This window comes from Felis catus, chromosome A1 (genome assembly GCF_018350175.1).
Source record: "Felis catus isolate Fca126 chromosome A1, F.catus_Fca126_mat1.0, whole genome shotgun sequence".
Taxonomy (NCBI): Eukaryota; Metazoa; Chordata; class Mammalia; order Carnivora; family Felidae; genus Felis; species Felis catus.
In genome coordinates, this window is record NC_058368.1 from 116,826,256 (window position 1) to 116,853,385 (window position 27,130).

The 27,130-nt window shown below is 42.3% G+C and overlaps 2 protein-coding genes across 6 annotated transcripts in view; both read left to right on the forward strand.

Moving 5' to 3' along the window:
• Positions 1-499, forward strand: part of LOC101099699 (protocadherin alpha-6) — a 134,975-nt gene extending 134,476 nt beyond the window's left edge. The window contains 1 exon segment of the mRNA XM_045060231.1: positions 441-499. The gene's annotated coding sequence lies outside the window, so the exon portion shown is untranslated.
• LOC101098920 (protocadherin alpha-C2) overlaps positions 1-27,130 on the forward strand; it is a 176,141-nt gene that overhangs the window by 140,193 nt on the left and 8,818 nt on the right. For all 5 annotated transcript variants that reach the window (XM_045060201.1, XM_023255945.2, XM_023255959.2 and 2 more), the window contains exons 2-3: positions 441-499; positions 3,281-3,369. In XM_045060201.1, the coding sequence (XP_044916136.1) occupies positions 441-499; positions 3,281-3,369 (148 nt within the window). The remainder of the gene's footprint in view (positions 1-440; positions 500-3,280; positions 3,370-27,130) is intronic.

Sequence of the window (27,130 nt, forward strand, 5' to 3'; positions counted from 1 at the left end):
GTCCTCTGCAGTCCGGCCAGACCAGCAGAACTTGTGTAGTTGTGCACCCTGTTTTAGCTTGAACACCAAATTGGAGATGTTCCCTTAATGAGGCATTTGAGGGCAAAAACAATGAAAGCTTTCCCTGTCTCAAAATAGACTGCCCTCCCCCTGTTGCTGCTTTAGGAACGTAGACCTGTTTTGAGCCAGGCGAAGCCACAGCTGGTCCTCACGGCATCATTAAGTCTAGTTTTTCATGATATTTAGTCTTTGCAAGGACCCTGATGAGCTAATTTTCTCACGAAGCGCTGTATATCCAGATATCCTCATAGAGGTGCACATAAAATGGCTCCTTCAATGTTTTTTTTCACATACATGGAAATATTTAAGAAACAACTAATCAATCACTGGGAGATCTCTGTTTTGCCTTATTAACACAACCTCCCTTTGTGATTTTGCAGCCACGACAGCCCAACCCAGACTGGCGTTACTCTGCTTCCCTAAGAGCAGGAATGCACAGGTATGTGTTTCCTTCCTTTTTTTCAATGAGAAGTACTTTAACTTTTATGTCTCAGGCAAATTGTGTGTGTAGGGGCCGGAAACTGCTGTTTAGAAGCTTTAGATACTTTTACAGGGGAACTTTGTCTCCATGTCTATTCCTTGAAACATTGAACATACTGCCAAATGCTTCTCAAATGCTGGCAATAAGAGTCTCTTGCAAAATTACAGAGACAGACTGCTATATACTTTCTCTCATCAAAATTTCTATAAGGAATTAATGACAACTTCTTTCATCCCTTCTCCACCTATGCTTTCTGTCCCTCCCTTAGAAATTATAATGAACACTGATGCTTTTGTACTGGAATATATGTACATGTTGTCTGCCTTGGTTTGCTATCACACATCACCTCTTATATCCTATCAACCACAGTAATCAGCTCTTATTCTTGTTCATGTTTACGCATATTAGAATCTCCTTATCTTTTCCATCTTGTTACTCTTTTGTTTCCCTCAATGGCATGGGCTCTTCAGAGGATGAGCCATGTGAAAGGCCTTTATTGAATATCTGGAGACCCAATCTAGCTTATTTTAAATTAATCTAGAGTAATAGCATTACTCTAAGACTGAGATTAATATAATTTTGCTTTCTCTACTTTGTCTCTGTGACAGTAATTGATTAACTACCATTATTCCCAGAGCTGATTTAATGCCATGGGGCCAAATAAAAGATTCTTTATGTTTGAGTGTCTTTGGAAACCAAGAAACCATAACAATCAACACCCACCAAAAGGATTTAGTTTTAAAGAAGGAATAAACTCTAAACTTAAGCTCCTCAAAATGTGAGCAACACTTAAGTAGATCTTTACCAAACCTGGATCGATTTTCTAAAGAGAGAGCTCACAAAGTATGTGTTAAGTTAATGAAAAATTAGTTTTAAGCCCCTTTAGAAATGCATTAAAGTAAAATAAATTAACACATTCTCAAGCATTACAAGTTGAGCAGAAATCATTATAATGGGTGCTGTGTCTGAACAAGAAGCAATCAGTGAAGGGCTGCAGATCATAGCTGGCATAGTGAGATGTCACTTTGGAACCAGGGTCACAATTTTAGCCCAGAAACACTTATGCAGATGCCAGGATACGAGGTATCAGAGGGATTCTTTCTGTTTGTTAGTGACCAGTTTATGCTTTGGCCTGCACCTGAGCTATCATTGCAAAACCATATAAGAGGAGAAAGCATGGTTTATAATACCAGCTTATTCGCTCCCAGTTGAATCCGTACTTTACTTGAAAAGTACCAAAGCCATGAGATGTACCTTTAAAAATTCACTTAAAATAAAATACTAAAACATTATCACTTCCTTATTCTATTTTCAAGTGGGGAAAAGAAAGCCAAGTATCCTCCTATTCAGGTTTCAATTAAGATATTATGAGATATAAGTAGGATAAGAAATGTAATCAGAATGGAAGCTAAATGTAATTTATTCCCCACAGTGTACTGAGCAGGTATTAGAGTTGTAAACTTAAAGAATACTTCTTTTTTACACATATGCTTGTGTAAAACTGCCTGGCAGTTCCAGCCTCAGACATCATGTAACGGTATCTGGAAATTCTGCTTTGAGCTGAGCTGGTGCCCAGGTAGTTACATCTTCAGAATGAGTCTGATTAAACCCATATAAGTTGCTGGTAGAATCCAAGAACACACGAAGTATATTACTATTTGGAAAAAAAGAGAGTATTCTAGGATATAGATGGAGGGAAGAATCACAGTAGGGCAGAGCGTAATGAGTGAATTTCGATTAGATACGTTATTCAAAGTCACAGAGTGAGAAGATACTCAGTTTATAGATGGGCTTCCCCCACGATAGTTCAAGATTGTCTGCTCTGCTGCCTCACATAACCCCTCGGACAGTAGTATAAATTTTGTCTCAGTAACTTAATTTGCAAGATGAACTGATGTCTGTTTTAAAATAATCCTCTAATTCTGGTGAGAATGTTCTTGGATGATGTTTGCTTTTAGAGTCTTTGTTCCTTCCTTCATCCATCTAACAAATACATGAGGGTCTTCTATGTGCTGGCATTAGACATACATCGATTAATATTTATGAGTGCTGCATCCTTGAATAGCTTATATTCTATCTCTACTTGCCTCTAAGCATATCCCACTTTATGTCTCACTACCTGCAGTAGTTCATGCTGAATTGATTTCTTCTGAATTGGAATCTGTGAGTGGTGATGATAGGCTTCCTCAAGTCCCAGGAAATGTACTAGGATGGGTTGTTTGCAAGTAAAAGATACAGAAAGAGTAAAACAGAAAATAAGGTCAAGAAGGAATTGGGTAGCTAAATGGGAACGATGCTACAGTTACCACCAAATAATTTTTTGTGTTTTCGTCTTTGCTCTAGAGAACCCAGAAACAAGACAATCAGCAAGAGAGGCCTGGGGCTTCTGGTAGTAAGCTCTCCTCCTCTGCTTCAGCATTTAGATGTTAAAATGGCATTAGCCCTCTAATGGGCTTCCTGTTAGATTTAGTGAATGCCATGTGGCATTGATGATGACCAAAATTGTCTTAAAGATAAAACATGTTTATTGCCTGAATAGTATACCAAGCAGCACGTAGGCAACTGTTTCTGCAATTTATGCAAAGTGCCCGCTCAGCAGGAATTGCTGCAGTTCAAGCATGAGTAGAATGTGTTGGCGATAGCCCTGCCTCCAGAGATGTATGCATTTTCTGAGGGTGGCAGGAGATCTGGAGAGGCATTTATGGTCTAACCATGATTTGGGTCTGTGTGTTTACTCAGCTCTGTGCACCTAGAGGAGGCTGGCATTCTACGGGCTGGGCCAGGAGGACCTGATCAGCAGTGGCCAACGGTATCCAGTGCAACACCAGGTAAAGACCCAAAGTCTCTCTCTTCTTGTGTGGGTTCTAGCAAGCAATCAGATGATCTGTTTGTTTTTAAGACCAGGAATATTAATGGTTCTCTTTTTAGTCTTTCTTCTTTTCCTTATATGTATGACATCCTTACATACATGCATGATTATTTTAGTTTTCTACTTAATGTCCTTCAAGAACTGAAAACAGTTCTCTCTGTGTGTGTAGCTGTTTTGTAAAATAGCCAGGCATCTTTCTTTATTTTTTTAAGTTCATTTATTTATTTTGAGAGAGAGAGCAAGACAGTGCGAGTGGGGGAGGGCCAGACAGAGAGGGAGAGTGAGAATCCCAAGCAGGCTCTGTGTTGTCAGCATAGAGCCTGACATGGGGCTTGAACTCATGAAACCATGAGATAAGACCTGAGCCAAAACCAAGAGTTGGTTGCTTAACTGACTGAGCCACCCAGGCGCCCCAAACCAGCATCTTTCAAATACTTAGGCTGTCTGAGCTACACAGAGAAGATCTGGTGGTCTTATGCACAGAAATGACACTGTTAGCAAAGATCTTTCAATTGGAGACAATGGAACCCCATTCAAAGTGGTAAGCAAAAGAGAGATACATAGACACATAAACAGATACATAGATAGATGGAATAGAGTTTCTCATGGAAGTGGAAAGTTATGAAAACCAAGACACTACTCTCTTTGACTTCAGGTTCAAGTCAGATCTGCTTCTTTCTGCACATCTATATGATGATCTGTATCACTCTGCAGACTGACTTTTACTGCCTTGACATGGACATTTCCAGACATGAACATCTCACAGTGTCTTAGTTCAGAGGACCAGTGGGGACTAATTCCTAACCTAAACTTTCAGGAAAGAGAATCTTCCAGGTTGGATCAAGAGCCAAGTGGCTGATGAGCATAGACAAATGGCTTAAACTCGTATTTCCTTAGTTTCCTTATTCTTGCCCAATCACTAAAGCAATGTCATATAATAAAAATATGGCTTTGGAGGTCCATCCCTGTGGCAGTTTTCAGAAAGGAAGGATTACAGAGACTGCAAATGGTGTCCATCATAATCCTCTATTAATAGAACATCATAATGATGATAATAGTTACTAATTATTGAGCCATTATCAACTCAGACACTGGGCCGAGCTCATTATATATGTGATCTCATTTATTCCCCATGACAGTCTTGCAAGGGATTTATTAGATCTATATTACATGTGAGAAACTTGAGACACCAAGAGGGTAAGAAACATACCCAGGTTCGGGCAGTTTTGTAAGTGGCAGAGGTAGGATTCAAACCCTGTGTCTAGCTCCAAATCCAAGTGTATCTAGCACTTATATTCATACGATGGCTGGCTTGCAAGAATCCATCCAAATTCAAATACATACATAGATACATTACAGATGACATAAGTGTGTGTGTGAAACATTCTTTCCAGAAATAATCAGGTGCTTTTCAAATGATTAGGCTATCTGAATAACATGTGCAGCAAAGGGCCCATTTTTGCTGGCAATTCTAAGAGCTTTCATTGATTCTAATCAGCCAGCATTTGCTATTTGTGAATGTTGCATGATTCAACTAAAAGTCACATTTGTCAAAAAAACAAAAAAACAAAAAAACAAATGCACAAGCTAAAGCAATTCATTAGAGTTAATATTGCCAGATGGCAAGGAGAAGAACATAAAATAGTTCATTGACAAATCTGCAGCCCCAATGCCAGTGGTGAAGTGAAGAAGTGGCTTTGGGCTGCCAAGTATAGCAGGATAGGAAGCATCTGGAATGGTAAGAATGATGCTATGAAAGCAGCCACAACCTTGCCCTGCTCACCTGTCTTCAGGGCTTTTCTTGTTCCCACAGAGGGTTTGCAGGTCGGTCTAGTGAGCCAGGAACTAAGGTTGAATACATTCTCCTTTTGTTGATGATGCTGGTGGGTGTGTATTCCTAGGCAAATATGCATTAGGAGCTGTCTGCTGATTATTTCAGGTCTCTCCTTCAGATTTAAAAGAATGTTAGGAACCCATCTTCTTCACACAGAAGATAGGGAAGGAGTCCCATTACTCTCCTTCCCGAGTTTCCCACCCCCTCCTGTCTCATCCCTTCTGTCCAGGACTGTGCCTGGCTCCTGATTCGAGTTCCGGTCCTCATGGACTGAGCTGTACAGACCTTCCATCTTCCCAGTGCTGCATGGGTGACCTAGCCTTGCATGTCAACATACCTCCTCACAGTGATACTAAGTTAAAGGGAGGCCCCTCTGCCTGCCATTCTGACCTTTTGACACTTGACAGTTTTAGGACTCAAAATACGCCTGCACTGTTAGCAGAGAATAGCTGCAGCTGGGCAGAGAGAGAGAGAGAGAGAGACCTGCTGTGCACTAATCCTCATTCACACGTCTTCCTGAAAGTTGTTTTTCCTCCATTGATGAATTCTTTTGCTTTGTCACTAAACTGTTCATTTATCTTCACAGTCCACAAAAACCTAGCATAAGGATCTGAAAGGATCAATGGGGACATCACCAGGTGATGTTTCCTGCAGGATAAACAAGTCAGGCATTAAATTGGTTAATCCTGATGACTGGCCCCTCTCTCCAGCCTCACCTCTGTGTGAGCAGACCTGGCCTAAGGGCTTCCTCTTTAGCAGCTTCCCGTGAGACTGAGCAGAGAAAGAAATGGGCTGAGGAGGGAGTGCCTGGCATCCAGTTACAGCTTCTTCAGAGGGAGGAATGTATTTGGGGGGAGGGGCATTAAAGGGCCAGTCATTCACAATTACAACTCTCACTTTCTCAGTGTGAATGTTCTCAAGAGGTTTTAATGAGTGCCCTTGTGTGATCCGTTCCTAGAGGGAATCCCAAGAGGTTGTAAAAAAAAAAACTGCGCCTTTGAGACAGCTGGTCTGGCTTCAGGGCACCAGACTGCTTTGCTCTCTCCTACTGGTCCTTCCGGGGCCCCTCTTTCTACATTTCATTACCTAAGGCAGCAGTAAATTGTTCCTGGAGAGGGACATACTATTTTCAGAAGAGCTCAGGGAATTCCAAAATACACAGCACTGCCAAACATAACACTATAGTTTGTCAAGGAAGACCCCAGGGGATCTGGGACTAAGCAGTGAAAGATTACTTAGGCAGCTGAGGTGACTAAGGCAGTAAGGCCTAGAGGACCTCAGTGTTGAGGGACCAGACAGTGGTTCTCCAAGTACGATACTTGGAGCAGACACACTAACAATTGCTACCGAATCAGAAATTCTCAGAGTGGAGCCCAGAAATCTGTGTTTAACAAGCCCTCCATGTGCTCCCGATATACCCCAAAGTTTAAGAACTGGTCTAGAATCAAGAGTACATGTTCCTGAGGTTGTCTTATATCTTTGGAGGCTCAGAAATCATGTGAGGAAGGCATCTACTTATGATTCTTGCAGGAAGCAGGAAGCAGGAAGCAGGAAGCCTTTCCCTATATCAGAGAGATCATCACTAAGAGCTCAAGCTCTTGGTCAGAGTAACCCTCCTTTGAATCCTAGCTCTGTTACTCAGCAGTTCTGAGTCCCCTATTTAACTTTTCTGGTTCCTAGTTTCATTCTCTGTAAAATGGAGATAATAGTAGTGTCCACCTGATAAGGTTGTTACAAGAATTAAATGAGATAATACATGCATATTACACAGCCTAGAGAACAATGTTTATAGTAAATGGGAGCTATTTTAGTGATTTTTCAAGGTAGGAGTCTATCTTTCACATTCAGAATTTAGGTCTGAGTTGTTCTGAGTAGTCTCTGTGGGAAGGCTCTATTATAGAGATTTTTCTCAAAGTGCCTGTTTTTTTGTGTCTTTGGGGGATTGTTTTTGCCCTGGTTTGCCGTATCTCTTCACTCTGTGGTAGATGGACATAGTTTATGTGCCCTAGTTTTAGGGGGAGTGAGGGGGAATTCATGCTTTTGTTTTAGGATTCCTACCTCTCTGACAAAATCAACTTTGCGTGAAGGGGCTTTATGCAGACTCCATCTCTGATTCTTCCCCAGAAAGAAGGCATGATCTTTAAGTTTTTTGGAATCCATTTAGGAGCACTGCCAACATGAATTTTTCCACTTCACGAGTGAGGACAGCCTCAGGCCTCGTTTGAGAATTTAGAAAGCATGCTGTTCCACTAACCTGCTCACCCTCAACTTCTGCTGTTGTCATGGTGATGACAGTCCTGGGAGGTGTGTACAGATCCTTATTAGGGAAAAAAATGAGGTCAGCAGTCTCTGTGTGTGGGGCAGCTCCTTCCTCGGCATTGTCCATTCTCACCTGCGTCTCAGGGCCAGAGGGCCAGCCTGGCTTAGAGGTCTCTAGCTGAGGAACGTGAGTGAGTCCTTGTGAGATGCACTGTTACTTTCTGGGGGGTTGGAGTCACCACATCTGCTGGAGTTCTCTGTGTAGCTTGTGTGGTGTGTTCTGACCCGGCCTGGAGGGAGGGAGCAAGATAGTGTGGGAAGGCGAATTAGAATCCTCTACCTAGGAGAAGCCATGAAACTTGTCTGTACTGGCTTCATTCACTCCCCTTCATCTCCTTATTAGAAGAACACGCTGTCCCTTCTATTTTTAATGGTCATATAAATGAAAAATTAGATGGAAGACTTCCTGGTTTTTCTGAAATTAAACATTTCTGTTTAGTAAATGGATTCTGAGATAGTTCTTTCCTTCCACTCTGTGTTTCCCCCACCTCTCCCCCTTTTTCTACACCCTTTCCCCCAGGACTGGTTAGCCCCGGGCAGAATACAGTCAGAATTGGGACCATGATACATAATAAATACATTTCTTCCTTGAAACAGAGTTCATGTGCTTCCTGAAAATATAATCCTGTGTGCACTCCACTGTATGCTCCTGGGCATACATTTTATAGGGTAGAGCGAGGAGAGAAGAGCAGCAAGAACTGTTCCCTTAGGCTATAGTTTTCTTCAAATCCCACAGATGCAGAGAAGCAGATAATGCAGGGTCAGGAAGTGGATACTCATTACAGTTCCTTAGGTTATCATTGATCCACTTAATGTGTCACTAGAGCATACAGTCTGGCCCCTGAAAACTTCATCATGAGCAACAACTTTTGAATAATGTCTTAGGAAAATAATACACTTTTATCTTTCTTTGTTTAAGAGTTTTGCATGGGACGAGAGAGTTTCCAAATTACCTTCTCTTCTAGTTTTGTCTACACACCATACTTTGTAGCTAAACTTTTAAGTGCCTTATCAGAAGGGAAATTCAGGTTTATACTGGGAAGACCCTAGTGTCTCAAAGGACCAAGGAAGGAGGGGGGAGGAGGAAGTCACAAGCTACCTGTAGTCTGAGAGCTCTGTGGCAAAGTAGAAGTGGAGGGTGAGAGTCTACGCTTCATTCTGGGGGAAAGATGTCTTGGATTGTTTGGAATTGCTTGGACCTCCTCCCTCAGAGGTGTTTGGACAAGAAGGACCTACTTATAATCAGAAGTGAGGGCAGAGGAGAAGTAATGGCTTGTAATTACTTTAAGCTTTGCGGTTCCAGCAAACGTTGCCTTAAGCCTCACTGATTCTAGTAAACTAGAAACGAGAGCCTGTCCCCAGCAATAGCAAGGGTCTTTAATGACAAGTGTTTTCAGAGAAACTCAGCCCAGATTCCAAAAGGACTTGAAAAGTTCATTTTCACAGAGGCAGTCAACTTTGAATTGAGAAGGTCATTGCCTAATCTGGAGAAACATATTCAGGTCAAGCACTGGCTACAGCCTTGGGGTCTCTAGGAAAGGGTCACTAGAGAGTTCATTGCCAAGAGACCTGGACTTGAGCATGTGGACTGGAGAAGAGCCTCTTCTGCCTCTGCACTTAGAGTTTATTATCCAGAGTCGAAAAAAAGAGAGGAAGCAGAGATCAATGTCATTCTACTCTCATCTCAAAGAGACCAAGAGTTTCCTCAGCAGTAGTCCTGCCTGGAATGGTCTACTGCCAGAGATGTGGGTAGGTGAAGAATGGGAAAAGGCAGTCCTGAGCATGGCAGTAACAAAAGAAATAAAGGAAAAAAGGAGTACCCTTGAAACTCATATAACACTGTATGTGAGCTATACTGGAATTAAAATAAAAACTTAATAAATCTTTTTAAAAAAGGATATTTGTGGGGCACCTGGGTGGCTCAGTTGGTTGAGCGTCTGACTTTGACTCAGGTCACAATATCACAGTTTGTGAGTTCGAGCCCTGCGTTGGGCTCTGTACTGACAGCTTAGAGCCTGGAACCTGCTTCTGTGTCTCCCTCTCTCTCTCTGCTCTTCCCCCACTCATTCTCTGTCTCTCTCTCATTCAAAAATAAATAAACATTAAAAAAAATTAAAAAACAAAAGGATGTTTGTACCAGTATGGAAATAGGATATTGAGAGCTTTGTAGAAGTAATTCTCACAGGTGTAACTTTAGAAAGTTGGGGTACAAAAAGTAATTTTTAGGAACCAAATTTTTATCTATAAGAAAACAAGGATGATAAAAAGCTTATTGTTACTAGAGTGTGGCTCTTGAGTGCTGAGTCCCAAACAGTGTACTGGGCCTCTAGATTACAGCTGCCAGTGAATGTAATAAACAACAAACAAACTTTAAAAATGAAGAAAGTCTGAACAAACAAGTTTGTTGTTAATGGTCCCAGAAAGTCTGGCAGTTTGTGCTTCCTTCCAACATTGGACCAATCCAGTGTCCAGAGTTGTTGCTCTGGGCAGTATCATGGGCCAAGCTGAGTAGCAAGATGACATTTCCCAAGTCTTCTCTTTTATGTTTTTTGACTCTGAACTACAGATACTATCTTACCCAAAAATGCATGTGTCACATCTCTGTTCTCATAATCATCTAGGGTGACTCAAAGGTCTGTAGCAAGGCTAGAAGCCTCAGTCTGTACGTATGATTTACATTAGATGCACACCAAGCTTCATGTCAGAGAGTTTTGGGCGGAAAAGAGTATTACCATGTATGTAAACAGCCCTGAGGTGGACACTTTTGAGCCTGTGAGATTGGTTCTGTGTTTGATGATGAGCCATGGAATACAGAAACCTATTAGCAAGGAAGTATGTGTGCTGATGAGAGGGTCTTTGTTGTTGAAGCTTCAAAGTCTTTAAATCCTGTTCTGTTGCTCCCTGTTGTTGTACAAATAGCCTTTTAGAACAAGAGAAAGGAAGGCTTAATAGTAGTTATTATTTAGTGAAACTGTGGTAAGTACTTTACATGCATTGCATACTTAAGCAAGAGAGAAACTGTTATTCCCATGTTTTAGATAATGAACTCGAGACTCATAGGAATTAGGTGAGTTCCATACATTCATACATCTAGTGTTTTTTTGCTCCCTAGTATCCCAGTCAAGCAAGGTGTCTAGCACATAGTGGGGCTTAATATTTGTTGACTCATTAATGAATACAATGGCAAAGGCAATATTTGAACCTGTGTCTGTCTGCTGCTGAATGCTGTGCACTTAATTAACACACTACTGATTCTTTGTCCCATATGCCAGCTGAAGGGAATAGTTTGGTAAGTTGGAGAGGAATATTCATTGAGTTCTAGGCTGACTGTAGGGTCTGTATTAGTTTCTGATTACTATTATAACAAGTTACCACAAACTTCATGGCTTAAAGCAATGCAAATTTATTATCATACAGTTATGGAGGTCACAAGTTTTACTAGGCTAAAATCAAGGCGGATTCCTGTTACTATATAACAAGTATCCACTTTCCTTCAGTTTCCAATAGTATGTGCCTCATTCGCATTAGAGCTGTCACTAACAACACTTTTAATGTCCCTATTTGTACTAACATTCTGTTCATGACAATTTAGGTATTCCCTAAGATGATGATATGTTTTCTGTAACATGCTCCTCACTTCTTTCGGAGTCCTCTCTAGCAGAGTCTTAGTATCTACTTTTCTGCTAGCAGTCTGTTCAATGGAAGCTAGGCTTCTCAGAATTCTTCCAATCTCTGACCATTGCCCAATTCCAAAGCCACTTCAAGATTCTTAGTTATTTGTAACAGCAGAACCCCACTTTCAGGTACCAAAATCTGTATTCATTTCCCAAGGCTGCTGTACCAAATTACCACATACTAGGTGGTTTAAGCCAATACAGTTTTATTATCTCATGGTTCTGGAAGTCAGAAGTCCAAAATGGGTTTCACTGCACTACAGTCAAGATGTCAGCAGGGCTTCACTACTTCTAGAGGCTCTATGAGAGGATCTCTTCCCTTGCCTTTACCAGCTTTTAGAGGCTGCCTGCATTTCTGGGCTCCTGGCGCCTTCATCTTCAAAGCCAACAAAATAGCATCTGCAAATCTCTGTCTGACTCTTGGCTTTCCTCCCCCTCTCTTTGCCTTATAAGGAATCTTGTGATTACATTGGGCCTACCTGGATAATCCAGGATAATCTTGCTATCTTAGCATCCTCAGTTTAATCACATTTGCAAAGTCCCTCTTGTCATGTAACATATAACATATTCACTGGTTTCAGGAATAAGGATATAAGCATCTTTGGGGGACCATTATCTGCAGAGCTGGCTGTGTGCATCTGTGTGTTGTAAACTTCAGTAGAGGCAAAGGTAAAATAAGGTGCATCTTAGGACCGTGAAGAGGTTGTAGTCAGTGTTGACTAGACTTTAAACGCCTTTGAAAGCTATTATTAACTGTCAGAACTTTGGTGGAGACTAATTAATCACCTTCCTTTCCCTCCAAGTCTTAAATAATTAAGAATAGATGCAGGGAGCCAACTGAGGGACCAAAGTTCAGAATCAGACTTGTAATTGGTAAAGATGGTCTGGAGAATATGACAGGACCTCCACCTCCTACATACAAGGGAAGAAAATCAAGAATGGCAGACCTCTGCCTTTGTGAGGAGGGGGAACTGTCCTGGTTTGATTACCAAACAGAGCTAGAGCAGAGTGAAAAAGAGTTAGAGGAGAGGTATATCATGAAAAAACAGTGTCTGTTAGTGCTAATTTAACCTAATCAAAAACAATGATCCCTTTGAAAAATGACTTATGATAATCTCCCCAATTAGACAAGCAACTTTTCTTTCCTGGGAACAGTAAGTATGGAAATGGAGCCAAAGGTGAGAGCCCCCTTCCTAACCCATTCCCCGAGGATGGAAGTATTGGTTGCTGGGTGTCTCTTTTCTGTGGGCAGAGGTGGAAATGTGGAGACAGAAGGTAGATGGTACATTGCTATATTAAAGACTAAGATATATTGTTCTGTCCCAGGCTTAAGAGTATTTTCCCAAGAATTAGAAAGCAGTCAGGAGAAGACAGAACTCCTTGGATCACCACAATCTGGAAAGAGTCAATTAAATGACATGATAGCCAGTGGAAAAGTCACTGTCCCCAGGGTGATGTCAGGAGATAGGGACAATGCATATTGCCTGCTCTGTGTATGCATCTAGAATCTGTGTCTAGGTGAAAGCAGATTAAAACATATATCCGGGACTGCCTTGAAGAAGAAAGTAGAGCCTGATTGGTGTGTATGTGTGTGTTGGGGGTTGTGGGCAGTGTGGGGGAGGAGATACTTCAGACAGCATTCACTTGCTTTTCCTGAATGTGATGTCCTACCTGCGGCAGGGGCAGGGGTCACAGTGGTTGCAGGCCAAGTCTATGGATACATAGAATGCGGGATTTGTTTTTTTTTTAGGAGCATTTTGCGTAACAGACCTATTCTCATACTAGCTACCTCCTTGAGATCCTAACAGGCTAGGCACCTCCAAAGTCTAGAGCCTCTCAGCACCCTCAGCAGCCCTCACTAGAGACCAGATCACCTCCCATGACTCTGACAGTGAATAGGCATTTGACCCATGGCAGAACCTTCTTGGAGGCCAACATCCCCTATAGGCTCCTTGTGTCACCAAGATGTTAATCCAACTGTTGTCCCTGCAGTCTGCAGTCAGCGGGGTTGTGTTTAGTCAACCAGAAGTGCCACATAAGTTTCCCCCTATTAAACCAAGTATAAATTGATTCTAAATATTTGCTTTGGGGAAATTTCTTTGGGAAGAATGAGCTGTCTCTAAATCTAGGGATTTAGAGATATACATTAGCTTCTTTTGTCTTTTCACTCAGGGTTGCAACCCTGCATTCTAACCCTTTAAATGGGGGTAATTTGAAGAGCACTAGGAAGATGCTCACAAAACCCACCTCACAAGCAGGTTCCTAGAATTCCACCATCAACCACCACCACCAGCATTGTCATTTAAAATCCTTATTCATTCGGGGCATCTGGGTGACTCAGTAGGTTAAGCCTCTGACCCTTGGTTTCCGTTCAGGTCATGATCTCACAGTTCATGAGTTTGAGCCCCACGTTGGACTCTGTGCTGACAGCATGGGGCTTGCTTGGGATTTTGTTTCCCTCTCTCTTTTCCCCTCCCCTGCTTACTCTCTCTCTCTGTCTCTATCAAAAATAAATAAATTAAAAAAGTAAACTGTTAAAAAAATCTTCTAAAAAAAAAGAAAAAGACTAAAATCCTTATTCATTAAATCTCTCTCTCTCTCTCTCTCTCTCTCTCTCTCTCTCTCTCTCTCTCACACACACACACACACACACACACACACACACACACACACGTGAAGTATTGGAGTATTTTATCCAAGGGTAGGCTTTAATATAGAATTTGTTTGGAACCTTTTATATAGTCATTAAACAAACATTAAGCACCCACTTAAAGTCAGTCTCTAGTCTAGGTGATGCCAGAATAATATTAACACAGTCCTGTCCTCGGAATTTAGTGGGGGAAGATAGAAATGTAAGGAAATAAGATGGAAATATTACAGTGTCCTGTGATAAGAACCATAATAGCACCATGCACAGGTAGGGCCAATGAGGGGGAAGGAAGCTGGGACAAACCACCAGAGCATGTCAGTCTAGAGTGGTATCCAGAGTCGTCTATCTATATTGTAATCAGTACAAACTCCATGTAAATGTGGTAAGCTGGCCCCCCCTTCCTGAGAGGGCGCAGACCCTCACTCAGTAACCATGAATACTGAATGTTGTGGGAGCCCAGAACATCGAATTGGGAACCATCTCAGAGATTGTGACATTTAATACTGGGTATTGAAGGCTGGTATGTAGGATGTTGGGAGAGAATTCTGGACAATGTAAAAAACACCAAAAATCAGAAGTCCATAATCTTGGTGAATAGAATAAGTACACTTGATGGATGGAAGGGATAGAAAACTGTTGGGAAATGAGATCTGAAAGACAGGAGTTAGATTTTGTAGAGCCTTCAAAATCCTGCTAAAGAACTTGAAGTTTCCTTTGTTGGCAGTGGTGAGCCACCAGGTTGGTTTGTTGGTTGGTTGGTTTTTAAGAAAGGAGGCTCTAGGGGTGCCTGGGTGGCTCAGTTGGCTAAGTGTCTGACTCTTGATTTTGGCTCAGGTCATGATCTCACTATTCCTGAGTTTGAGCCCCGTGTTGGGCTCTGCAATGATGGTGCAGAGCTTGCTTGGAATTCCCTCTCTCTCCCTCTCTCTGCCCCTCGCCCACTCTCACTGTCTCTTTCTCTCTGTCTTTCAAAAACGACAAAATAAAAAAAAAATTTAAAGAAAGAAAGGAGGCTCTGTTGAACCCCATTACCTCTGCTGAATCTTCAAAAATAATCCTATATCAAGACAAGCTCATGATCTATTAACTTTACTGGTTTTTTCTACTTAAACCAAGAATTGGAAACTTTGAAAATTGCATATAGTTAACATACAGTGTTATATTAGTTTCAGGTGTATATATAATTCAGCAATCTATATATTATTCAGCATCATGATAAGTGTACTCTTAATCCCCATCACGTATTTATCCCATCCCCCTACCTACCTCCCCTCTGGTAACCGTCAGTTTGTTCTCTATTTTTAAGAGTCTGTTTTTTGCTTTGTTTCTTTTTCTTTCTTCGTTTGTTTTGTTTCTTAAATTCCACATATGAGTGGAAGCACGTTATTACTCTTTCTCTGACTGTCTTCTTTTTTTAATGTGTATTTTTGAGACAGAGACAGAGCATGAACGGGGGAGGATCAGAGAGAGAGGGAGACCCATAATCTGAAGCAGGCTCCAGGCTCTGAGCTGTCAGCACAGAGCCTGATGCAGGGCTCGAACTCACGGGCTGCGAGATCATGACCTGAGCTGAAGTCAGACACTTAACCGACTAAGCCACCCAGGCACCCCATGACTGTCTTATTTCATGTAGCATTATGCCTTCTAGATCCATCCATGTTGTTGCACGTGGCAAGATGTCATTCTTTTTTTATGACTGGGTAATATTCCATTGTAGATATATACCACATATTCTTTTATCTTATTTTTTTACATCTTCTTTATCCGTTCATCTGTCACTGGATACTTGGGCTGCTTCCATAATTTGGCTACTATAAATCACACTGCAGTAAACATAGGGACACATATGTCTTTTTGAATTAGTGTTTTGTATTATTTGGGTAAATACCCAGTGGTAGAATTATTGGATCAAATTGTAATTCTATTTTTAATTTTTTGAGGAACCTCCATACTGTTTTCCATGGTGGCTGCACCAGTTTGCATTCCTACCAACAGTGCACAAGGGTTCCTTTTTCTCATATCCTTGTCCACACTTGTTATTTCTTATTTTTGATTTTAGCCGTTCTGACAGGTATGAAATGATATCTCATTATGGTTTGATTTGCATTTCCCTGATAATGAGTGATGGTGAGCATCTTTTCATGTGTCTTTTGGCCATCTGGATGTCTTCTTTGGAGAAATGTCTGTTCATGTCTTCTGCCCATTTTTTAATTGGATTATTTGTTTTGGGGGGGTGTTGAGTTGTATAAATTCTTTATATATTTTGGATACTAACCCTCTATCAGATGTCATTTGCAAATATCTTCTTCCATACAGTAGGTTGCCTTTTAGTTTTGTTAGTTGTTTCCTTTGCTGTGCAGAAGTTTTTTATTTTGATGTAGTCCCAATAGTTTATTTTTGCTTTTGTTCCCCTTGTCTCAGGAGACCGATCTAGAAAAATGTTGCTATGGCTGATGTCTGAAAAATTACTACCTGTGCTGTCTTCTAGAATTTTTATGGCTTCAGGTCTCCATTTAGGTTCTTAATCCATTTTGAGGTTTTTTTTTTTTTTTTTTAACGTTTATTTATTTTTGAGACAGAGAGAGACAGAGCATGAAAAGGGAGGGGCAGAGAGAGAGGGAGACACAGAATCGGAAGCAGCCTCCAGGCTCTGAGTCATCAGCCCAGAGCCTGACACGGGGCTCGAACTACAGACCGCGAGATCGTGACCTGAGCTGAAGTCAGACGCTTACCCGACTGAGCCACCCAGGCGCCCCATTTTGAGTTTATTTTTATATGCGGTGTAAGAAAGTGGTCCAGTTTCATTCTTTTGCATGTTCCTTTCAGGTTTTTCCAACATCGTTGGAAAGGAGCTGGTCTTTTTCCCCATTGCATATTCTTGCCTCTTTTGTCAAAGATTAATTAACCGTATAATCGTGGGTTTATTTCTGGGCTCTCTGTTTTGTTCCATTGATCTGTGTGTCTCTTTTTGTGTCAGTACCATACTGTTTTGATTACTGCATCTTTGTGTAGTATATCTTAAAATCTGGGATGGTGGTACCTCCAGTTTTGTTCTTTTTTTTTTTTTCAAGATTGCTTTGACTATTTGGGGTCTTTTGTGGTTCCATACAAATTTAGGATTACTTGTTCTAGTTCTGTGAAGAATACTGCTGGTATTTTGATAGGGATTGCATTAAATCTGTAGATTGCTTTGGGTATTATGGACATTTTAACAATATTTGTTCTTCTAGTCCATGAGCATGTAATATCTTACTACTGGCCTTGGAAATGTTCTTAGCTAATTCTGGTGGACTTGATCTAATCTTATCTGAGAAAATGTGGAGAGTGAAGGCCATGTTTGTTTAAATTTTGCATTGGTTTGCTTCTTAAGGGAGGCAGCATAGCATTGCACAGTGCCTTGGGTCCCTATTGTACCACTCAGTCATTGTGTCTCAGATTTATTAGTGTGCAAAAGAGGAAAGACTGTTGGCTGCTATAAGGATGAAATGAGAGTACATGCACAATGCTTAGTGTAGTGCTTAACTCATGGTAAGCATTCAAAAATATAATCATTTACTCAATTTAATATTCCTGGCACTTAGCACAATGCCCGGCACACAGTAAATAGGATTCAAATTGGTTTTGTTAAGGGACACCTGGGGGGCTCAGTTGGTTGAGCATCTGACTCTTGATTTCAGCTCAGGGCTCAGGTTATGACCTCATGGTCATGGGATTGAGCCCCGTGTTGGGCTCCATGCTGAACGTGGAGCCTTGTTGGGATTCTCTCTCTCTCTCTCTCTCTCTCTCTCTCTCTGCCCCTCCCCTGTGCATGCTTTCTCACTCTCTCTTTCAAAATAAATAAATAAACATTAAAAAGAAATGGTTTTGCTAAATTAAATGAAATGGTATAGAATAGAAGTGCAAAGTGGGGGGATAGTGGTGGTGGAGTGGGTTTTCCCCCGATGACACTCATTCTCTTGCCCTCCTTCTACTGCAGTGTTCTGACGGCACCTCCATTTTATACCCTCGGTGCAGGGAGATCACTGCTTGTCTAGAAATGGTTGCTCAAGGCTGAGAAGTGACACAGCAACACAGAGCCTGGGATTGCTGCCAAATTTTAAGAAGCACAGATTGCGACAAAGTGAGGGGGAAGGGTAGCGACGAAAAGTTTGAAAACCCAACCAACCCGGAAGCAGTTTTACTGTTGGGTGAAATGATTATCTCTCACAGGTGGACAGGCAGCGTGGAAACTCTAGAAAGAGTCCCTGTCAAGCTGTGGTGCTGAAGCGGGGACCCAGCACTGGGCTCTTGGGTCCAGACAAGGCTGCTTCATGGGGCCTTGCACTTAGAAGGGCCTCTTGGTTTAATATTATGCTATTGCCATCTCAAAGAACTTAATAATTTTTTATGGGCCCTGCAAATCATGTAGCTGGTCCTGGGTCCAGACTATCTGGGACAGTGATGTTTTGTCTCAGCTAGTTTTTGAATTTACAGCTGATTAAGTAGTGGCTGGGCTAGTCATCTTTTTAATCTCTGTCTCTCTTTTTCTCTCTCTCTCTGATTTAACTGTAAAAGAACAAAGATTATGACAAATTAAATCTGTACAAAAGCAAAATAAAATGATTAGTACCTTACCTCTATCTCCGGTCACGCTCCCACGAAGTAACCACTACCAATAGTTTAGTGTGTATCCCCCAGATTTTTTATAAATATAAAGTTCAAAGTACTGTATTATAAAATAACATGTAATTATATTGTTGATATGGATATGAAACAATACAACATCATTTGCATGAAAATATTCAAGTGTCCCTGAATCCCACTCCCCTTCAGTGAGGCAACCACTGTTAACAGTTTTGTGTATACCTTCCAAATATTTTTTGAGATTAATAGACTTTATTTTTTATAGCAGCTTTAGGTTCACGGTAAAACTGAGCAGAAGGTACAGAGGAGTTCCTATGTAGCCCTGTCCCCACACCCGCACAGCCTTACCCACTATTGAGATCCAGCACCAGAGTGGTCCATTTGTTACAATCGACGAACCTACATTGACATGCACTATTGCCCAAAGTCCATAGTTTACTCTAGTCTTCCAAATATTTTTCAAAATAATTTTTTTTTTTATTTGAGAGAGAGAGGGAGAGAGCATACACACATAAATGGGGAAGGAGCAGAGAGAGAGAATCTTAAGCAGGCTGCATGCTCAGAGCCAAGCCTGAATCAGGGCTCATTCCCATCACCCCAGGATCACCACCTGAGCCAAAATCAAAAGTCGGATGCTCAACTGACTGAGCCACCCAGGTACCCCCAAAATAACTTTTAATCACATAATTGATACATGAATTTTTTTAAGATTTTATTTTTAAGTAATCTCTACACCCAACGTGGGGCTCATACAACTCTGAGATCAAGAGTCACATGCTCTACCATTTGAGCCAGCCAGGCACCCCTGAATGTTTTTGGCTTAATAAAAAAGAAGTAGGTTTTCAAAAAGCAAAATGAGATGTTATATGTATTAGTATACAGCTTTTTTTTTTTAAATAAACATCTTTCCAAATCAGTATATATAGACTCACCTCATTTTCTTTAATAAGGACATATTGTGCCGTATGCCCGTATTATTATTTATTTATCCAGCTTCCTGTTGGTATCTATGTTTTTTAAACCATGCAATGGATATTCTTATACATAAATCTTATGTATCTTATGTTTCCAGAAGTGGGATTACTGGGTTATAGGGTATGAACATACCAAATCGGCATGCTCTTATCTAGGGTTGGACTGCATTTGTTACACACTTCCCTCTGACCCCACCCCTAGCCAGTACTATGTATCACTTAAGTTAGCCATCCCACCAAGGGACTTAGCCCTCAGGCTTGAGAATTCCTGGAGCAGAGATAATGAGAGAATTTATTTGTGAATGATAATAGTAATAGCTTACCTGTATTGAGCACTTAAACCATGTTTTAAGTACTTAAGCCAGGTACTGTTCTAAGCACTTTACATGTATTATCTATCTCTTACTGTGTATAACCACCCCCAGAGAAGAGTCTTTTTTAAATGTTTATTTTTATTTTTGAGCAAGAGACAGAGTGTGAGCGGGGTAGGGGCAGATAGAGAGGGAGACACAGAATCTGAAGCAGGCTCCAGGCTCTGAGCTGTCAGCACAGAACTGGACTGAACCCACGAACTGTGAGATCATGACCTGAGCCAAAGTGGGCCGCTTAATTGACTGAGCTACCCAGACGCCCCTGTTATTATCCCCATTTTAATGCTTAGGAAACTGAGGCACCTAGGGTTAGGAAAGGTCACATATCTATCTAGTTAATTGGGGGGAACAAGATCTGAAACAGGGCTCATTGACTTCTGAGCTAGTGCTCTTAACCTCTGCACACACTGTCTCTAGAGAGTTTAATGCCATCTTTATGCCATAGTTTCTCTATCTAGTTTATTCCTTATGTAACTGGGTCACAGAGGTGCAAGAGCACGTGGCTCTGGGGCATCCCAGACAGACCAGGTTCAGCCGGTCGCCACTGACAGAATCCAAAAGCAGGGAGAGGAGTGGTGGTGAAACAAGACAGGAATTTAGTTCAGTGAGGCTGACACCAGGAAGACAATGGACCAGTGTCTCAAAGACTTGCTCCAGAGTGCTGACAAGACTTCCAGGTTTATATAGGGAAAATGTGGGGCAAAGGTGGGTGGGTACAAGTGCTGGGTAGTAAAGGTTGGGTCGATCACTGTCTTGGGGTCAATCATGCAGAATCTTGCTGGAGTCAGGGCAGTAGTAGTTAATGCTTGAGGGGCAGTTTCACTTCCCGTCCTGGAAGGCTTTGCCTGCTGGGAAAGATATGCTGGAAAGAAGAACTCAATCAGTTAGAAAGTACAGACTGAGGTCACAGTGGAGGTAGTTGAAATCCCCTTTCACTTAAAACAATATTGTATTTATTCATTTATTTGTCTTTTTCTTCACTTTAACTCTTGGAGGGCAGGGTACCTGCCCTAATATTATTCGTATCTCTGTCCCTAATTCCTAGCACAATGTCTAGTTTATTGTACATAATAAATAAATTTAGTTGCCTCTTGGAGGTGGCTACTATATCCATGTTACCTGTGAAAAAAACACAAGTCTGCTTCACCCAAGTAGTGTAGTAGAAAATAGTAGAACGCAGAATGCCAGAGCTGCGATTTGAACCTGTCTTTTAAAAAAAAAGTTTTTTAGGGGCACCAGGGTGGCTCAGTCGGTTGAGCATCTGACTTTGGCTCAGGTCATGATCTGATGCTAGTGGGTTCGAGCTCCATGTTGGGCTCTGCGCTGATAGCTCAGAGCCTGGAGCCTGCTTCAGATTCTGTCTCCCTCTCTCTCCGCCCCTCTCCCACTCTGTCTCTCTCTCTCTCTTAAAATAAACATAATAATAAAAAAAATGTTAATGTTTATTTATTTTTGAGGGAGAGAGAGAGAGACAGAGCATGAGTGGGGGAGTGGCAGAGAGAGAGGAGACAGAATCCGAATCAGGCTCCAGATTCTGAGCTGTCAGCACCGAGCCCGACATGGGGCCCAAACTCCTCTGCCATGAGATCATGACCTGAGCTGCAGTCGGACGCTTAACCGACTGAGCTACCCAGGCACTCCCTCAAGTCTTTTCCAACTTCATCCATAGTGGGGTCCCACCGTGACTAAGGTGCATCCTTCCTGCCTGCTTCAGAGGGCTCTAGAGAATGGCTCCCTACCTAGCAACCAGTCCTAGGGTGGAAAACTTCACAGCTAGACTTCTTTAATGATCCCTGGGAGTGGCAGAGCCAGATGGGAGGAGGGCCCCTGGAAAGGAGAGTTCCTGGAAGTACTGCATCCAGAAATAAATTGTTGGGGGGTAGGGTGGGCAGGGAGTCAGGTTCCTCAGAGGAACACTACATTGTAATAATACCAATCCTCTATTTTGGTTTCTGCGTGCCAGGCATTGTTCTATGTGATTTATGAGCACTATGTCCTTTTAATGCTCACAGTTCCATTAGATGGATATTGTTATCTGTTTTACATATGAAAGAATGCAGGCTCAGAGGCCAAGCGACTTGCTCTAGGTTACACAACAAATAGGTGATAAAGCTGAGATTGCAGCTCAAATGTTTGTGTCCCCCAAACCTTCATTCTCAGCATTCTGCTAGCCCTAGGTTATAACAGCTTGGCTGAGGCTGGGGGCATTGTAAGAAGGCTCTAAGGGGAAATTGCCCTCCCTGGACTCCAGCAACCAGGAATAAGGTACAGAAAACCATGCAGCTTGAGCCCTGCTAGGTTAGGGGGTCATGGAAAGAAATATTATTGATTTTTTTGTTTTTTTTTTTTTTTGGCTTACTGCGGAGAGCTTGGAAGATTTGAAACCAGCCATTCCAGTTTCTGAATCTGTGTTCACAGCACATGATGTCTTTATACTCTTAACCTAGAAATGGTAGAGTTATTTTGGGCACAAAGCAAGAGCTGTGGCTTTAAAAATATGCCACTGTATTTATCTCTTCCGCTCCAAAATTACTGAAAATTAGCCCAGCTGTGGCCTGAGGCAACAAATAGCCACAAAATCTCCTTCCAGATCACGCAGCCACTGCCCCCCTCAACCCCCCAAGCAGGCGGTTCACCCAGGAGTGGCACTCTCTGGGGAGTGGATTCAGACCAGCCTGCCTGGCTTCATACTCACATCATCCCCTCCCTGCCACTCTAGGGGTCAGACTGCTAGGCCTGTGAGTGAGCTCAACTCTGTCTCCTCCTTCATCCCCAAGGCTTCACAGAAATAAAATAATAATAACAAATCAATTATTGAGCTGGGGAGTCCAAGCCAAAAGAATTTTTCAGTTTTATTACCAAATCCCTATGTGATTCAGGGCAAAAGACCTTGCTGTAATTAAGCCTTCAGTTCCTTACCTATAGAATGGAAATTTTTTTTTTTTTTTCAAAGTAGGCTCCCTGTCCAGCAAGGGGCCCAATGTGGGGCTTGAACCTACAACCCTGAGATCAAGACCTGAGCTGAGATCAAGAGTTAGACGCCCCACTGAGCCACCCAGGCACCCCGGAAATCCTTTTTTATAACAATTATTTTTTATAATTATTATTTATTATAGGGAATATATGTGTGTGTCTGTATATATATACATATAAATGCAAATGCAAAATGCTTCATAAAATGCTTGACCTTTAATAAGCAATTTATCAGTATTCCCTAAGTGACTGAATCTTCTGCTCCTCTGATCTTACTAACAAGTAAAATGTAATGAGTTTTTACTTTGTGTCATGCACTGTTTTATATTCCATAAGGATAATTACATTTAATCCTGCAAAAACCCTATGAAGTGCTATTATCTCCTTTACACATGAAAACTGAGATACTAAATGATTTGCTAGACATAATATATACGCTATAGCCATATTTAAACCTACTATTCTGATTATAGAGCCTAAGGTCCTAACAGAGAACACGCAGTGTATTTTTACATTGTCTTGTTTCCTCGGAAAATTCTTTCCACTGACTTTTGAAGGCCTAGGAAGTAGTGGAGAAATGGTGGAAATGCTAGCCCAGGTGGTTGGAGCTTTATCCCCCTCTCTCTGATCCTGAACAGGATTTGGGTTGCAGACTGCGGTTCTCCTGTGTTTTGTGGGCTGTAATTACTCCGATTAACATTGCCCAATTCATAAAGGCTGAGTGAGCGAGAGGAGGCGGAGCTTGTTCGGGCAGCCCACAGCCCCACAGATGGTAGGATGGGGGTGGGGTAGAGCTAGGTCTTTACAGCCAGGTCTTTCAGCAGGTTTGATGGCGGATGGTTTTTGTCTTTTGGTCAGACTGAGCGTGTATGATTCTACAATCTGCTAGGTTCTGCTAAAACACACGCACGCACACACACACACACACACACACACACACACACGAGAGAGAGAGAGAGAGAGAGAGAGAGAGAGAGAGAGAGAGAGAGAGACAGATGAAATGGTTGCTTAAGACGGTGCAAACAAAATCGGAGCTGCTTGAGGCTGTAGTGGCAGGCTCCAGTGGGGAGAGGAGTCAAGGAAGGGGGAGAAGTGGGGTGTCCCTGCACAGAAAGCCTGCATGTTCACCTGCAAACCCAGAATCTGCAGAACCTTCTGTGCTGTGACTTTTCCCTGGGCAGCCAGAAGTAGCAGCGGCAGCCCCAGCCAGAGAATGAGCAATCCAGGGGAGCTGTCTGGCTGGGCCGGAAATGGCTGTAATCATTTAATAGCTTTTGCTGGCTGCACTGACCTAGCGGAGTGGGCGGTAGGCAGGCTCCAGAGTGCTGTCTGGAAAGATAGCCCAGGCTTTAATCAAAATGATGGGTTTTCTGGAGGCTCTTTATTAACCTTAGGACTAAATCCCAAAGATGGCAACAAAGGGATGAATGGGGTGGTAAGGGGAGGGCTGAAACCTGCAGAATGGTCTGTGATTTTCCTGAGCTTGTCACTGCTGCATCCATGCCCCGCCCCCAGCCTCTGTTCTTTCAGCTGATTCTAGCTTAGGGGTTCCTGCCTGCATCTCTGTCTCTCAAATGGTGGCAAAACAAATCTACCAAAGTAATCGCTACATTTGTATAATGCTTCAGGGTTTTCAAAGGGCCTTCAGGTACAGCTCAGCATGTGGTGGAGTTAAGACTGCCTAGGTTCCATCCGGTCCTAGGCTCTTCCACTAAGTAACTGGGAGATCATTGATCCTTAGTCTCTTCTTTTATAAAACAGACATACCTGTAAAACAGACATGGATATTGGCAATATTTACTTCGTCTGGTTCTTGTGAGGAGCAGAAATTATATTGCACACAGGTCTGCTTAGCCTGTGCCACGCACATAGGAAGAGTACAGAAAATGTTAAATACATCCAGAATCCTGTGGTGTAGACAGCAAGGTGATCATCTCCATTTTATGGATGAGAAAACTGTTTCAGAAATACTTATGCAAATTTCCCAGGACTTTGTATTATGAATGATAGAGGTCAGGGCAAGCTCTCAAGTTCAGAAGAGCAAAAAGCAAGGTGAACAGAGGAAAAGAGAATTCGACCCCCCCTACCCCCCCCCCCCCCCCCCAGCATACTCCAGCCTGTGACCCTCCAAGAGCTTTCCTCAAAGTACTATCCTTGGTCAAAATGACTTGGTGTTATTCTGTTGGGGAAAATTAATGTAAATCAGAAAAATCTCTTCTGGCCTCAGCTGACTGCCCAGAGCGGTTCAGAATAGGGTTGGGGGTGAGTTCACAAGGCTGGCATTTGCTGCACTCTGTTCAGGACCTTCCCCACTATGTGCTTTGGCAGACCCACTCATTCCCAGTCCCGAGGCCAAACTCTGGCCACAGTTCCTTTATAAAACAGTAAAGTTGGATGTTGCCAAAAAAGACCCTGGGCAGTGCCTAAGAGAAGTGTCTAAGGTGGCTTTATAGGATTAAATGAAGTGGCTAGCTACCTTCAGAGGGCAGGGGTTTTGTTGTTGCTGTTGCTGTTGTTGTTTTTTGTTTTTGTTTTTGGTGCAAAAAGGTGATTTTATTAAAGTATGGGGACAGGACCTGTGGGCAGAAAAAGCTGCCAGCAGTTTTTTTTTTTTTTTAAGTTTATTTATTTATTTTGAGAGAGAGAGAAAAAGTGTGAGTGGGGGAGGGGCAAAGAGAGAGAATCCCAGGCAGGTTCTGCGCTATCAGTACAGAACCCAAAGCCCAATTCGGGGCTTGAACTCACAAACCATTAGATCCTGTGGTGTAGACAGGAAGGTGATCATCGTGACTTGATCTGAAGTCAAATGCTTAACCAACTGAGCCACCCAGTTACCCCAGAGGGCAGCTTTTTAAGTTGGAGATCTTTATGCATTTTAAAAAATATATCTGTTGTTCTGACTTTTAAATGTATTCCTACATGTGGTGGAGAAATCAGCCAATACCAAAAAAAGGGGAGGAGGCAAAACCATTTACTGTAATTATGATTATATTCTATTAAAGCTTTTATTTATTTATTTTTTCAATGTTTATTTATTTTTGAGAGAGAGACAGAGCATTAGTGGTGGAGGGGCAGAGAGAGAGGGAGACACAGAATCCAAAGCAGGCTCCAGGCCCTGAGCTGTCAGCACAGAGCCTAATGTGGGACTTGAACTCACAAACTGTGAGATCATGACCTGAGCTGAAGTCAGATGTTTAACCAACTGAACCACCCAGGTGCTCCTCTATTAAAGTTTTTAAATCCCATTGGCTTGTAATCTGAATGTCAGGGAAGGACTCTGCCTAAGGATCCAGACCCCCACCTGCTTGGTATATACCTGAAATCCCCTTTCTAGGCTCTGATAGAGTCTTAAAGTTTATTTATTTTTTATTTATTTTGAGAGTGAGAGATGCTGGGGGTTGGGGGCTGGGCAGAGAGAATCCCAAGCAGGCTTCACACTGTCAGTGCAGAGCCCGATGCTGTGCTTGAACTCACCAACTGTGAGATCATGACCTGAGCCAAAATCGGGAGTCGGAAACTTGACTGAGCCACCCAGGTGCCCCTCCCCCCCATAGAGTCTTGACTTGTCAGTCTTGGCCTTGCCAGTGAGCTAGGTTCCCTAGGACCAGAGGGGAGGGACTTGTGGGAAGTCACAGGAGGGGAAAAGGAAAAGAGAAAACATTCCCTGGATTGACTATTTGCTGGTACTGGCCCTGGTGTCTCTTCCTTTCTCATCTTCTTTAAAGGGGAGTATTTCCTTGATCCTGCCCCCAAAGTCACAGCATTTTATAGGTGAATATGGCCAAGGGGCTTTAGTGCTCTTGGTCAAGAAGGACTCAAGATTAGGAGGTCAGTAAGTGTTGTTCGTCAGATTCTGAAGCTCTTATTTCACCTGAATGAGCCCTCAGAGATGTTTGCTTACACATGAACCAGAACAGGTTAGTCACAATCGTCTGTAAGGGACTCTAGAAACCAGATTTCCTTCTGCTCTGCAGAAGCTGGATATGAGGAAGATGCACTGGAATGGATCTCTGATCGCTTCTTGGAGTTAAGGCTGAGTCAGACCAACCGAGACTCCCTGCAAAGGCCGAGAAGCTCAGTGACATGTAAAAGAAACTCATTAACTCTTAGCAGTCCTGCTGTGAGGGGCTCCCTTGTCCAACAGACCTAGCCTTTAATGTCCTTTAATTCTGCAAGATAAAGACATCTCTGAGCTCTGCATCTCCAGATGACAGTCCTGAGGCCTCATGCAGAGTCCTGGCTGTGGTTGGGAAAAATTTCCATCCTGGGCTATGTGAGAGACCCCAGAGTGGTGTTGAAACC